Consider the following 15,659-nt stretch of genomic DNA (forward strand, 5'->3'; position numbering starts at 1 on the left):
GTGTGTGTGAGCGTACTAGTTGCAGCGGATTTCAGCATCGATAGCAGCTAGGCCTGCGGATGCAGGGACAGCGGATACCAATGGCAGCGTATAGCGGCCACAACTGTGGCATGGCTACGCATAGCGTAGCAGTTGCAGAGGGTATATCTGACCATGAAGCATTTATGCAATAATTGAATGAAAATTTCAATTACAGCAATCGGCCATTTTCAAGGCTACTAAATGTTTTTGGAGGGGCATAATGAATGGCTATTAATAAACTGCAACTGAGGTTTGATGCTGCTGCAAATACACAGCAGTGTGATGTTTTTTTATGACTTGTTGATACTGTGCATAACAAGCGGTATATACGAAACAAATCCGATTTCAAACAGAAAAGTTCGGCACGTTCTGCTCACGATGCTGAGTCTGTTTTAGAAAATTCACAGCACTTTACTTACAACGATGTAACGTCTTGAAGAAGACAGTTAAAGTTCGACATCACAGCAGAATTTCGACCTTCATACTCATGTCTACCATCGGCAATATCAAACACGCAACAATCTGTTTTCATGCGACACGGGGACGGGAACATGAGAGCTCTATCAGTCCGGCTCGACAGAATGTCCATAAGATATCATTTTTGTACATCTGTGTTACGAAACTGAGGAAAAACTGTAGGAACTGAAAATTAAGGCGGGGCTTATCAAACGATCGCTCTGAGCCAGAATGAATGAGATGTATTTTTCGTACATTAGTATTACGACATACGAAATAAAACTTTTCGAACGTTGTAGAATGGTATAACTGGAAATAATTAAGTCACACCTATTTTTCGAACGTTCGAAAAATTTATTATGTCAGAGCGGATACCGCACGCTATCTGACCATGAAGCATTTATGCAATAATTGAATGAAAATTGCAATTGCAGCAATCAGCCTTTTTCAAAGCTACTAAATGTATTTGGAAGAGCATAATAAATGGTTATTAAAAATGGCTGACATGCAAGCAGCCGGGTTATCTTTCTCGTAAAAGTATTCTACTTCAACCTACGGTCATGGCTTTGCACATAACTCTCTTGTGATTTTTTTTTTAAAAGTTGCGTATTAACGTCAAGTTTCTTTGAAAAAAAATAAGAAAAAAACTCAACTCTTTTTTTTTAAATTGAAATTTAATGTTTATTTTTTTTTTTTGGTCAAAAAAATTTTTTTTTGTACAGTGTATATTTTTTTATGGTGAATTTTTAATTCCCTACAACTCATTCTCAGACAGTTTTTCTATACAACCAACGGTTTCTGGGCTACAATGCTTCGAATAAAACCTATGCCAAAAGGCATACGCCCTTTTAGAATGTAACTCATGGGAGTAAAAAATTGCTCCATTTGTGGAGAATGCTCAGTTTGCTGAGCCAAATACGTGTGCAAAGTTTCATTCAAATAAAAAATGGTCGATATTCGACCATCGGTGATTTGGCGCGATCTTGCTCTAGAGTGTTTTAGAGAGAGAAAACAAAAAAAAAAAACAATCCGACGTCGTTCAACTTCGAGTTCGTTCTGTGCCATAAAAAAAAAAGCAATCACTGAGTAATCCAAGAGAAAGATTCGTTGGTTTAGGATGCAATACGATGTGACCTTTCTGTCACTTTTTCGGTGTGATTTGAGATTGGGAACTGCTCGCAGAACATTATGAAGTTGAACTTGTAAAACAATTTGCCATCTCGCTAAGGTTGGTGCCAAAACAATTAGAACTGCATGAGCGTACATAGCTTCTAATTGATTTTCGGTAGAGATCTCATATTGAATATATAGGATGAATCGATTGATTTTAGGTAAACAGAAATTACAAAAATTTTCGAGAAAAGCAAATAAAGGTTGCCATTTCCAAAATTCATATTTGTGAGTTACAGATGTTTGTCATTCTGTTGGATTTTTGGAAATTCTCAATGCTAAAAAAACTCGACATTTTTTACATCACTGATACTTTTTAATATTCTCATAATCATGACACATGTGTCACTTTTGTCATGTTTTAAATATTTTTTAAGTTCTTGAAGATTTTGGATAAAAATTAGACATAAAAAAATAAACACTCGTAATAAACCGATTAGGAGCAAAAATCATTGAATAAACTAGAATTCAGGGCACGTTGGTTATATCTGGACATGTTTCAACTACCTAAGATCAAATAATAGAGAGTTCCGGATATGGTTTTAGTATAAAAAAGATACATGAATACCATCAAAACTGTCAACTTTTTTGAAAATTTCTAGAAACTCAAACGAGAAACCACAGAAAAAAAATACTATCTTTATCTGTTATTTGTCACGAGCTCCTTCATTTTGACTTCCCAGTTGAAATAAAATAATCTTGGGACATTACTGACTGGACGGCTGTCGGATCTTGGCCATAAACAGTGGAACTCGGTTGACTTTATCAACTACGAATACAGCAAATGGTTCATCGCATGTGAAGTCCATGTCCTGGTATGGATTTAAGCTAAGATTAATCGTCGTGACTGCGCTGACAGCCGTTGCCGTTGCGCCTTGTTCGTCTATACTGAGAAACACATCCTGCATCGCATCCGCCACTTTGGTCGGCGTTAGGAACATCTCCGATAGAGCCCGGTTATCCTCGAAAATTCGTTTAACGCCAAGCTGTGAAACGAGAAATCAGTTTTAAAATTAAATTCATTGTAAGTCATTCGACTCGACAGTCAAACCTTCTTCAATGGTTCCGTCAATGTCACTCTGTTTTTGATGGCAAACTTGGGCAGTTTCACGTGAATTTTAATCGGATTGTAGTTGTGTTTGATAGTGTTGAAAATTTGCTCCATATGTTCTGGAGTTAGCTGCTTAAGCAATGAGTCCAGTTCATGGCGGTACGTCGGTAGCATCAATATCATTGCCAATTCGTCCCCCAGGTAGGGTAGTTCAACCCAGCGGAGACCTAGTTCTCGTTCATCATCTAAAATGACCAATCCGTGACGAAGTTTATTCGACTGGGTCATCATCTGCACCGGAATGGTGTGTCCCTTTGAAGCCTCGAATTTTCCATTCCTGTCAGTATCTGTTTCGTTAAACTTATATCGCCAATTTCCTTTGAAGTATATTGCATTAAGCAGCAGCATTGCCGCGTCGTTGGGTAGAGAATCTAAAGTTTAAGTATAGAGAGATTATTTCAAGAATTAGGAAGCAAACGATTCCCAAGCATACCTTGCGTTACAATTTCCGGAATGTTACCACGACTCATCTGCTTGGCCCACTGGTTGATCTGTCCTGCGGCTTTGTTTTTGTTAGAGAAATCCACATTTACGATCGGAATTTGACTAGTCTTTCGAGCGGCTTTGAACTTTCCGGACAGTTCTAGGCGGTCAGATTTGAAAATTGAGGATGCGATATCCAGCTTGTTGGCAGCCGAGTTTCTGTTGGCAATTTCTGTTAGAGCATCAGTCAATTGTTTGCCTTCGTCACTCGATAGCCTGACGACTCTGTTGAGCTCGTCTCGAGCGAGCTTCGAGCATCCTTCTGCTAGTTGAGCTAGTAGAATTTGCGGTGACAGCGGGCTGATGATAAAATTTTGCTCCGGATCACCATGGTCAGCCGCCTGGAAAAGGTCCAGAGCGAATGGAATGGTTTTGTTACTGTTTGGACCCGCAATAACGACGGTGAGGTAAACTGTGAAATAACATAATTGTGGATAACTATGTATTGTTTTATTTTAAAGCTTCGAGACGTATTTTAAGCGATAAAAGGGGTTCAATAAGGCAAAAAGTGGAACTTGGGTACACAGTTATGATATGACATAGTTATGATAACACCTCCCAACTCCCCGGGATTTAATCATCTGGACTTCTATCCATGTTCCTATATACTGGCCAAGTAGAGTGAATATAAAGTGAGCACTTTGGACCAATTTAAGAAGCTCATTCCCAAGATCTGGGACAAGATAGCAATGGGCCAGTTACGTATCGCGTGCGATTTTTTAAAGAAACGTTTCAAGCTCATCATACAGCACATAAATGGGTGATGCTGCCAGCGTACATGTCGCAGAGGTTCCTAATATACATTGCCTCAATAAAAGTTGACTTCGAGAAGAATGTCTTCTATTTTTTACAACGTTTTTGAAGTGTATTCGAAATTATTGAACATTCTGTATAAAAATCAGAAATTCGTATATAGCTAAATAACCCAATTGACAAAAACGACATCTCGCACTTCTATTTAGGTGATTATTATACCTGTTTTCAGCTAATAGAGATCCTTCATAACTCGAAGGTCTTTTTTTATCGAAACTGAATGAGATCTGGGCTTTTACAGCACTCGGTTTAAGAAATCTTTTGACTTGTCTGGGTGTAACCATGGCGTTCCAGCGGGATTATACTATGAACATTTCCCAAATTCTAAATTCTGTCCTCAGAGCACATTCAGGGACTCTGCAAAATAAACCAATATAGTTCGATGCTGAATATTCTTTGCTAAACTGTCGGCTTTTTCATTTTCTTCAATTCCACCCAGTAGTCGGGCAATTTGTTCCATTGTCTTGTGAGGCTTTGTGAGCTGTTTGGCCTCTTTCACCACTTTAAGAATAAAGACAACTCGAACCTTTGTCCAGGCTTTTGTTATGTAACTCATGGTAACATTGGCTCGGAAGAGCTTAGTCTACTGAAGAATAAGCGCTTTTGACGTAGAACTAGTAGAAAAGTAAAAATATGTCCAATTTCAAAAAGGTTTGATTGCGAAATTGCAAACTTTTAATTTTCCAATTTTCCTAATCAAAACCACTGATCGAACTCTGCAGGTTGTCTATCAGAATTCAAAATCTGATAGATTTCCTGTCAGAGCAGGTGTACCTCAAGGTTCAGTCTTGGGTCCAGTCCTGTACAACGTATTTACTTCAGATTTTCCTGATTTGCCTCCAGGATGCACAAAGTCATTGTTCTGCGATGACACAAGCATTTCCGTAAAAGGAAAAAGTCTTCGTGTCATATGCAGTCGATTGCAGAAAAGTTTAGATATTTTTCTTCCTACTCGCTAAAGTGGAAAATCTCTCCGAATGCTTCTAAAACTCAAATGATAATTTTTCCGCATAAGCCTAGAGCTTCTTTCCTCAAGCCAAACAATAATCACGTTGTCAAGATGAATGTGGTTATTTTAAGTTGGTCCGACAAGGTTAAGTACTTGGGACTAACTTATGCTAAAATACTTATTTTCAAAGAGCACATTGAGAGTATACAAGCCAAGTGCATCAAATATACGAGATGTTTATATCCTCTCATTAACAGGAATTCTAAACTTTGTTTAAAGAACAAACTTTTGATTTACAAACAAATTTTTAGACCAGCAATGCTTTATGCTGTACCGATCTGGTCAAGTTGCTGTTCAACAAGGAAGAAAACGCTCCAAAGGATTCAGAATAAAATTCTGAAAATGATTTTGAAGCGTCCCCCTTGGTTTGGTACACTCGAATTACATAGACTTACTGGTGTTGAACCATTAGAAACTATGTCAAATAAAATTATTAACAATTTTCGACAAAAATCGTTGCAATCCTCAATTGCTACGATAAGCTCTCTTTATAGCCAATAGGTTAGCTGTAAGTTTACTTCCCCTTTTCTGACAAGTAGGTTTAAATCCCTACGAATGGTAAGTCCTAATTGCGGAAGCAAACAAATCCTAACAATTAAAATTACAAATTTCTAACAGTGTTGAGAAGTCACCATTTGTGATTCGACACACATACTCATTATTTACTAATATTTATCATAAATACTTAAGCTACTAACAAATCCCCCCTGTAAAAAATTAAAAAACAAAAAAAGAATCTAATCGATGGTATATCTGATAAAGGACTCAAGATAAAAAAAAATGTCCAATTTCAAATAAATCGGTTAGTTTCCGATGGATTTTCTTCGTTCTTGCAGCAATAGATTTTCAAATCTTCTAAGATTCCTCCCAAATGCAGAAAATTGTTATTTTATTCTTCGAACTATTGTACTATTGAAAATTGTTAAGCCTTGTCAAAACGCAAAATTCGACCTCTGATTGGTCGTTATATGATTGCTTCCCAAGCACGGTCGACAGAATTATAGACGTAGTAGCATGAATTGTTTCTGCCGAAACCGCTCATATTAGTTCTAAACAGCAACTACAACAATCCTTACTTAGCAGAGGCAGCGGAGAGCAATGGCAGAGGATAGCAGCAACAGCGATAGGGGCAGGGCCAGCTGGTGTAGCAGCACTTTCTTTATTAGAAAGCTGCCTTAGTGCAGTAGCGAGCAGCATCAGTAGTAGGTACATTTACATTAGCCGGCACTTCCTCTAATGAAAAGTTGTTGTGTTTTGACAACACTCAAACGTTCTGGATGCTGGCATTTAAAACATATGGGCCATCAAATTTTCAATGTGAAAACAGTTTTTAACTGTGTTATCAGGAAAATGCCTTAATTCCCTCTGTCGGGGTAAAACAGATGCGATCAACATTACATCCGATATTTTTTTCCCTGTTGCAGTAATGTTGGAGAAATTCTATCCTTCCCAGCCACGGTGCTCCCACAGACCGTTATTATCAAACAAAAAATAACATCAAAACGGTGAACGTCAGTTTGTTCGTTATGATATCCTTCATCTCTGGGTAAATTAAAAAAAAAATCGTTGTAGCATTTTTGAGTTGAATCCGTTTTATGTTTAAATGTCCGATGTTCTTAGGAAATCCATACACACTGGACCAGTTATTGGTTTTAGTCTCTCAGATTTCAATGGTACTTTGTAGGTATAGATATTTTGCCAACCTATAAGCAATTTGCATAACCAAAAAACAAGTCTAAGCTTTGAAAAGGGCGTAACTTCTTCATATCAATAGCAAAGCCTTGGTGCTACATTCCGATTCGGAACATGACTTCGCAGCCGACTGTTTAGTGTATAAGACGATTGCGGGGCTAGCGCTACGATCCTACTGACACTAACAGTCTCCCTTGAGCCGAGACTCGAACCTACGACGACTGGCTTGATAGGCCAGCATCGTACCTCGAGAACATCTGGGAGGTTTCATTTCAATAAAACTTATATAATCCAGCGGTCAAAAGTCTATTTCAAGTTATGTTGTAATTATTGAAGAAAAATCTCAAACTGTAGTAGGCGTTGAAAACCAATAACTGGTCCAGTGTGAATGGATTTCCTAAGAATATCAGCCATTCTAACATAAAATGGACATATCTCAAAAATGCTACCAACGATTTTTTCAAAAATTTACCCAGAGATGAAGAACATCATAACGAACAAACTGGCGTTCACCCGACGGTATTTTTTGTTCGATAATAACGGTCTGTGGGAGCACAGATTGGTACAGTTTAAAAGAATTTAGAGCCCATTCAATCGTAGCAGGCTTCAAGATAGGCATCTGTTGACCATTAACAACCTGCCTCATCAGAGTAATTGTTAGCAGCTAACGCAGCCTGTGGAATATCTGGTGCCCTTCCAGAGTATTTTAGTCTCTGCGTTAGGCTACCGTAACACGTTCTTTCGTGGCAAACTCGTGGGATCAAAACTGGGTTCAAATAAAAATAAACAGCAAATTTTTTAAACTCAGGCTCCAGCAACCTAACTCTGCCGGATCAAATCTAGGTAACAACTTCCATGGCGCACTGTCCTACAAGTCTGCACGTAGCAGGCAGAACTGAGGAGATGAAATTAGAGGACTTCAATCCCAACTGCGAATCTTTGCGTGGAGGGCCATTTCATCATTGATTTGACTATCGGGAGAGAGGTGTTCCCGAAGGAGTGTCTTACCGATCCGGTGACCAGCCGAATGACAATGGGAAACCGTAGTCAACTCGTGCTCCTGCCCAAGCGCTCTCCCAATCTCAACGGTGCCTGAAAAGACTGCTAAGCCAAGGCCACTCACGCGAGGAGGTCGCTAGTCTAGCTCGTCAACCAGTCGACCAGACTGACCGCTCAGATCAGGTCACAACCGAGCGACAACGGGCGACTGAGACAGCGTCGCCAAACCAGGGCTTTGAAAAATCCTTTTCTATAAAGACGCTTGAACGTTTTCTCGGTCAGTTACAAGCTATCATTTTTGTGCGATCCTTCACTCAATTTCAACTTGTACCTGCAGCACGTTCAATTTCAACGAACGGTTAAAAGCAGAGCGAATAAGAAACGAGCTGCGTGCAACGTTGCTTTACGCAAAAGGACCGCCGCTTCGGCGTTCAAGTCCGCCGTACAATCTTCTGTCGGCAGTCACGTACCATTTTTCGTTTGCGTTCATGATCGACCGAAAAAACAGTCAATCAGTTTGAAGCATTCTTACGTTTGAGGCTCATGTGCTGGTGGTGTGCTGTTGCACCTACAGTGCCAATTTTTACTAACCGGGACCTCATTCGTAATGAATTAACCAACGCTTACTTCAATCATCTGCGTTGAAGCAGTAGAGTTTGTGAGTGACATTCAATATAGTCATCTTTCAAGCCACGTGGTAATGGCTTTATGAGTAAGATAGTTTTTCTCACAACATCGGCGGGGAAGAAGATAGGGTAGAACAGGGTTAGTTGGTTACGGGGTTAGTTGGTCAATGAGGATTACATCAAACCAACGCATCGAAAAAACTGTGTTTTTTTTACATATCATTTATATAAAAAAAATTATGTTATATGGGTGATATAATCAGGTAAGCAAAGAAACTAAATGACAAAACAAAGTGCAGTTGTGCAAATTGTGATTTAAAAAAATGTTTATCGTTGTCCGTCGGTTTTTAAATAAAGAATAATAAACACCCGTTTTCAAATGACAATTCGCTCATTAACAGATTTTGACAGAACAGATTTCGCTCATTAAGCAGGTTTGAGCAAAAACTCAATTAAAAATACGAAGGACTACGATAAAAATTTCTCAAAAACCACGTTTTGCTCAGAAAATTACTCTCTTTCAGCTGATCTGTAACAACCAGAAATCTGCGTAAAAAAAAAAACCGCGTAAATTCCGGAATCTGCGTAAAAACCGCGTAATTTCCGGAATCCGCGTAAAAATGACCACATAAAAAACCCTGCGTAAAAACTTTAAAAAAGGCGACCTTAGTGAACTTTTCGTCAAGCAAGGGAGAGTAACACTTTTTCATTCAATAATGAGTAGCTTTTGCGAACGTCTAAGCGAAAAACTGAAAACGATTTGACTTCCGCCTAAATGCTACAGACTGCCGTTAATGCATTGGTGGAGGAAAACTGAATTGTCCTTTCGAAATAAAAGTTGTCACTTCACCCCACTCGCTGATCAACTTCTACCCTACCTGAGGAGCTAATTGGCCAATCTGTCAACCGCTCAAAAAAGATAAAATACACTGAAGCCTTTTAACGCGTATTACGGAATTTACGCAGATTGCAGAACTTACGCTGTTTTTTATGCAAATTTCAAAATTTACGTGTTTTTTTTACCCCAATTTACGATTTCAGAGTTTTCACGTTTTTTTTACCCGAATTTCGGTATTAATCCACGTGGTTTTTACTCGGATTTCGGAATTTACGCGGTTTTCAGAAATTTCTCGTTTTTTTACGCGAATTTTGGAAATCACCAGTTTATTTACTCAGACTTCGGAATTCACGTGAAGTTTTACGCATATCTTACAATTAACGTTATTTTTTACCCGGATTTTGGAACTTACGCGTTTTTCACGCGGATTTTTTCCGCGCTACGTGTCTCCTCGTAAAAAAAAACTTTAGTGTATACCCAAAATTGCGAGCAACCTCGATTTAACGTAACTCGATATAACGTAACATTTACCTCGATATAACGTAACTTTTTAAGATGTATTGATATTGAATATAAATGATATAGCAACTGTTTTTAGGGTATAAATTGCTTCGAAAATATGTAGTAAGTTTTGAAACCAATGAAACCAATGCGAAAGTTGTCCCAAATGGGCATAAGAAAGGTTTTGAAATACTAATGGGTGATGGGATTAGGTTTCCACGCATCCTTCAGTAACAATTCACAGTCTTGCATCAACTTTTTTTTTGTTTGTTGAAATTCTCTAAAGAAAAGCATAAGAAAGATTTCAAATTACTGGTAGGTGATGGGAAATAGGTTTCCGCGCATTTTTGCATTTCAACAGTCTTGCATCAATCAAAAAACTTTTTTTTGCTTGTTGAAAAATTGTCCTAAATGGGCTTAAGAATGGTTAAAAATTACTGATAGGTGAAAATAGGTTTTCGCGCTTCTTTGAGTAATCATTAACATTCTTGCATGAATTTAAAAAATTTTTTTTTTGCTTCGATATAACGTAACTCGATATAACGTAGCGGAATTGAAAATAAAGTTGCCTTATATCGAGGTATGACTGTATTACCGGTATAAAGTAATGAAACATTTTTACCAAAAATGACAAACTTTTTCCGCTCTACCCTAAGTACCGATTTGTGTCATATGTTACACAAATTTCAAAGTTCTATTCCAATCCAATCCGACATACAAAAACAAATACGAAAACAAACGCAAAACGAAACAGTAAGAATGATACCAACCGCCCTCATTCACTTCGTGTCTTGCACGTACACATAATCGAAGAGTGAACGTAATAAACGAGCGCTGCCATAGCGAATGACCGCCACCTAGAAACTAAAAAAACGATCAACTTTACTTTGACTGTTTTTTCTCTGGGCGATTGCTTGACTATATGGAGCAGTCAAGTTGACTGCGGAAGGCGTTCGCATTCGTGTTCTAACAGTCAACTTGCGATCCTTTGAAAAGCACTGCGCCAAACACGAGCACTAAAAGCCTTGGCATGCGTGAAGCCCCCTGCACCGCGACAAACGTCAGGGGCAACTGATAGGGAGATGTTGGAGGCCAATCACGAGCTGTAGCTTCCGTACAGTTAAAAACTGTTCGCGACGCCATTCTGGACTGCATTGTGGACCAGCAACCACCTGCCATCAGGCCCAAGTTTAGGAGCTGCCATTTGAAAAACGGTGTCCTACAGCTTGACTGTGCCGACAACGACACATTTATATGGCTGGAGACGTGCAAAGCACGCATGCGGCAGGTTGGTAGAAAGTTCTCTAACACAACCGATAGCGATAGCGAAGAAGCTGAAAAATCAAATGAGGAGTAAGCGTGAGCATCTAACTAGTCGCGACCCTCAAAGCCGCTTTCCACCGCCTAAACGTGAGAGTCGCACTTCTGTCGCCAATGGGAGCCTGTTTCTGAGGGTACGCAGACAACCCAACCCAGGATCATCAGCAATGGCAACCGTCCGCCAATCGGAACTCATCTAGATCCTATGAAGGACGCGGCGTCCACAACACTGCGTTCAGGTGAATCTCCATCACGCAAAGGACGCTACTAGTGTTCTTTGCAGGAGATTAACCAAGGATCAGCTCCCCGTAGCGCTGATCCAGGAACCATGGGTCCACGACACCACATATATCTGACACAGTGGAGGCAGTGAGAGGATGTCCTCAGGGAGCAGTTCACTCTCCACTGTTATCGTCACTGATGCTAGAAGTTCTCTTAACCAAGCTTTCGCAGCTAGGCTACGAAGTCAATGGTTACGCTGATGACATAGTCCTTGTTGTTCGGGGAAAATGTGATGCAACTCTATCTAGTCGTATGCAAACGGCTCTTAATACTACCTCTCAGTGGAGCTTAGAAGAAGGGTTGAACATTAACCCCGCTAAAACAGTCGTTATACCCTTCACCAAGCGAAGGATGCTTTCAATCACTACTCCGCTATTGAATGGGGTAAGACTGAGTTTCAGCAATGAGTTCAAATATCTTGGAATCATTTTGGATAAAAAGCTGAACTGGAATGCTCAATAAAACTACGCTATCAACCACAATTACTGCTCTAGTTTTACATCACCATTGCTTGGCCACGTATAACATACGCAGCCCTCGTATGGAGGCCTGAAGTAAATGAAACGACAGCTCAGGCGGAACTTACCAAAGGTTGCCGATTGGCATGTCTTTCAGTTACTAGCAACTGCGCACAACTCCGACTGCTTACTGCCTCTACATCTCCACGTTAAGAAAAAAGCAGTGCTTGGCGTACTTAGGTTGGGAGCAATCTGTTTAACCCTTAAATGCTCACGACATTAAAAAATCATCTGAAAACATAAAATCTTTGTTTAACAGGTTTACTGCTCTAAAACTAACCAATATGCATAAAAAAAATTGAAAGATTTACTTTTTAATGTGCAAATTACCATGTTGTTTTTAAACAACACTGTGACTTTATCGCAGAATAAAGTCGAAACAATTACTTTTGTTAACAGTAACTGTAAAATTGACCTTTTGTTAGTATAATTACTGATAATTCAGACATTTTCACTAACCACTAACCTTATTTTAAAATTTATTTACAAAGACAGTCAGCACCAGTCGGGAATCTCGCCATGTTTTTTTTTCGTTTCCGAGATTTTGACAGCGAAAATAGAAACAAAACATTAAAATACAGTACTTTCAACTGTTAAGTTTTATTCTTTAGAACCTAGAGAGCTGTTCTAATGAATTATATTTCTAAAAAATACTAAAATACATATATTTTAAAACGTTTTTAGTAGTGTTGTTTTAAAACAACATTGTGCATTTAAGGGTTAAAGCGATCGGGGCCAGCCACAAAAGACAAACATTCCTGTTGCAGTGGTATAGTTACTCAACGGGGTATACAAAAAAATGACTAGACTTATTCCCCAATCCTGCCAGTTTCTCGCTCCTCCAGAAAACTTATCTGCTGGATGATCTATGTGGAACAGGACAACTAGCTTGATATTTTATCAATGAGTTCATCAGAGGCCTTTTCAAGTTGTGAACAAGTTTTTATTGATGTAACTTCAATTGTATTGTCGTTCTTTAAACATAATCGATACTGATTTCGATACTGGTCAATGCAGACCGAGAGATCAAGGGCCTCATTATGGTTAGAATTTATAAATGTCCATTACAAATGTTGTTGAACGAAATATAATTCAGCACCCTCATGTTGATCGCAACTATATTTTCCATTCCATTATATTTTTATTTATATATTCGGTAATAGAACCAAACTTCGTCGTCCTGTTTACTAAAGTTGCTGTTCTAGGTCTAAACACACTGTTATCGTACAGAAGCACGCAAGTAGGCAAGCAATAACTCTTCCATCACTAACTCGACTCTCTGTAACTCTCACTGCGTACATCTTTTTGTCCACATCGATTGTTTGGGTACACCATAACTCAAGAACCAATTTATCGGCTGTTCTGAAATTTATTTTTTTATGTTGAACGATTGTTTTTTAATTTTATGCATGTATGCACCCATGCAAAAATGAACACCGCTTTGTGACGCTTTACAAACTTTTTGCGTATTTTAGTGAGGGGTCATCACTTCGACTACAGCAGTTGAACAAAAAAAAACATTTTTGGTAACAAGAAACACTAAATTATGTATGTATGAGTAATACCTGCTTTATCGAAAATCGAGTTTGTTGAGTTCAAAGCTAGCATTTCATTTCTACCAAGTGTATACACCTTTTTGAGTGTTCTACCATTCTTTGCACTAATTTATTTGGTAAAATCGTTTGGATACTGATTTCAGTAAATTATGTAAATTAGTGACGTTTGTTGAAACTGAAAGGGTTTGGTAAAATTTGAACGGAGATTTTCTGTCAACAGCTTTCCAAAAATCAACAAACATTTACCGAACATTCAGGACTTAAAGCGGATGATTCTGTAAAAGTATCACTGATGATCAAATATTTTTATCAGAGGAATCCGATAACAGTCGATTGTTATTGAGGCGTAAAGTCACCGTTGTTAAAAAGTGTAGAAAGTGTCAAATTTTACCGAATTATCAGCATTTCTTGACGTCTTGGAAAAGCAAAAGTTTCCGAAACCCTTGTCAAATAAACCAATCACTGAACTACTTGATGAAAGTTAAACTATTAAAATTCAGCAAAAATGTTCAACAATTAGTGACCCTAATATTTTCTGTCAACGGATTAACAATTAGCGGTGCTAATTTTTCGATGAGCGGAGCACTCCGCTGTCTTCAACAAATCACAACCAGTCAATCCAATTCTTCATTTTGAAAATATTCACCACATAAAGATTACCACTGCACTAAACGTTGATGACCTACGCAAATCACCGCCAACCGAAAAGCCGATAGTTACCGGTTAGACAGGGTTTTTCCAGCGCGTCAAGCTACCCACATTGTTGCGTTCTCGTGCTATCGGTAAAATTGCCTTTTCTGTCAGATTCAATCATCGCAGTAGTAACGCTATGAATTATTATCTCGCATCACAAAAAGAAAACCGGTCATCCGAAAAATAACCATTGCTAAAAAATTGCAAAAGGAACATAAACATGTCAGTTGGAATGCTTCTTCTTGGCATAGCACTTCCCTTCTCGTCGGCCAGCGGTGTCGGAAAATCCCTTGCCACTGAAGGTTAGAAGATTTCTCCCGAGGTTCATGCTTTGTTTAATCCAAGGTCAGAATAAACTAGTACTTGTTGTAAGATAGACTTGTTGTCTTGTTACAATCTGACGACGCATCGTATTGTACATTCCGCTCAGTCTTTCTTTTGCTTCTGGAGAAGTTTTGTGGTTTTTAGTTCACCTAATAAACATTACACCTACCACTGATAGCAATCAACCACTTCATCTTCGATAGTGAAATAAACAGCAGTGTTATCCACTGCGTGAATATGCGAATTTCAAACCTCTTGATACTAAAACAACCGTTCTTGACAAGCGCTTCCGCAAGACTGCTGTGCTGATGCGCACACAGAACAAGCTCAGCTGAAGTTGCTGCTCGGCAAACTAAATGCAAATCAATTCTGTGCTTGGTTGTGTGAAACGTGCAGCTGTATTCACAGTTTCATATTACAGACGACATGCTGATACCAATCACATGAAATACAAACTTCGTATGAAAAATAATTGTCGGTTGAAACATTTTGACTCGTGGATAAAAGTACCCGCGCAACAAACAACATGGGTGTAATTTCAAACTTCAAGTAATGAACTTGATCGTTTCATTTTGCTCAACTGACTTAAGGTAAATTTTGCCAGAAGAAACTGGTTCATCGTTAAGGATATCAGCTTGAAGATAAATGTGGTCGTTAAGTCAACTGGTTTTATCTACCCGAAGATTCCATGCCACATGACGATTTTTGGGTGTCTTCGATTTGAGTCAAACTTTGCATATTTTTTTGATTTAGCCAGCTTAGTAATTTCGCGAGTGGAAAAATGTTCAGAATCGAGAATAATTTCGGCAAATTCTTAATTAGAAGCGGCTCAGAAAAGAAACTATTAACGAAAACAAAATTCAAAATAAAAGTCACATGATTACAAAGAAAGAGTTCAATTTGTCCTATGGAAACCAGAAGTTTTAGTACAAGGTCCAACATAGATTTTTTGAGTGTTAAGTTTATATCATTAGTAGTAGGAATACTTCACCGTGATATTGTTCCGGTTCAATTGTTTAGTGAAAAACTAATATATTTCTATACAATTGTATAGTTCAAAGAAGCAGTGATGGCTAGCTACAAAGATAAGAAAAAATTTTCTCTTTGAAAATTCAAAATAGAACATAACGTTGTCGATGTGGAAAATGACCTAATAATAACCACCCATATTTACAATGTTACAATTATTCCGATTCATTCTGTGCCGAACACGCATCAGTACTGGACGTGTTTGGTGATCGGTCCGA

The 15,659-nt window shown here is 38.5% G+C and overlaps 1 protein-coding gene across 1 annotated transcript; it reads right to left on the reverse strand.

Annotated features, from left to right (window-relative positions):
* Positions 1-2,212: 2,212 nt before the first annotated feature.
* On the reverse strand, positions 2,213-14,740 carry LOC129726796 (leukocyte elastase inhibitor-like). The gene is made up of 4 exons (XM_055683911.1): positions 14,582-14,740; positions 3,192-3,653; positions 2,699-3,129; positions 2,213-2,633 (listed from the first exon to the last, which is right to left on the reverse strand). Exons 1-4 carry the CDS (start codon positions 14,604-14,606, stop codon positions 2,355-2,357), a joined length of 1,197 nt encoding a protein of 398 aa, XP_055539886.1. The 5' UTR covers positions 14,607-14,740; the 3' UTR covers positions 2,213-2,354.
* Between the last annotated feature and the right edge of the window lie 919 nt (positions 14,741-15,659).

The sequence above is a fragment of the Wyeomyia smithii genome, chromosome 3 (assembly GCF_029784165.1).
Source record: "Wyeomyia smithii strain HCP4-BCI-WySm-NY-G18 chromosome 3, ASM2978416v1, whole genome shotgun sequence".
In the NCBI taxonomy this organism is placed as follows: domain Eukaryota; kingdom Metazoa; phylum Arthropoda; class Insecta; order Diptera; family Culicidae; genus Wyeomyia; species Wyeomyia smithii.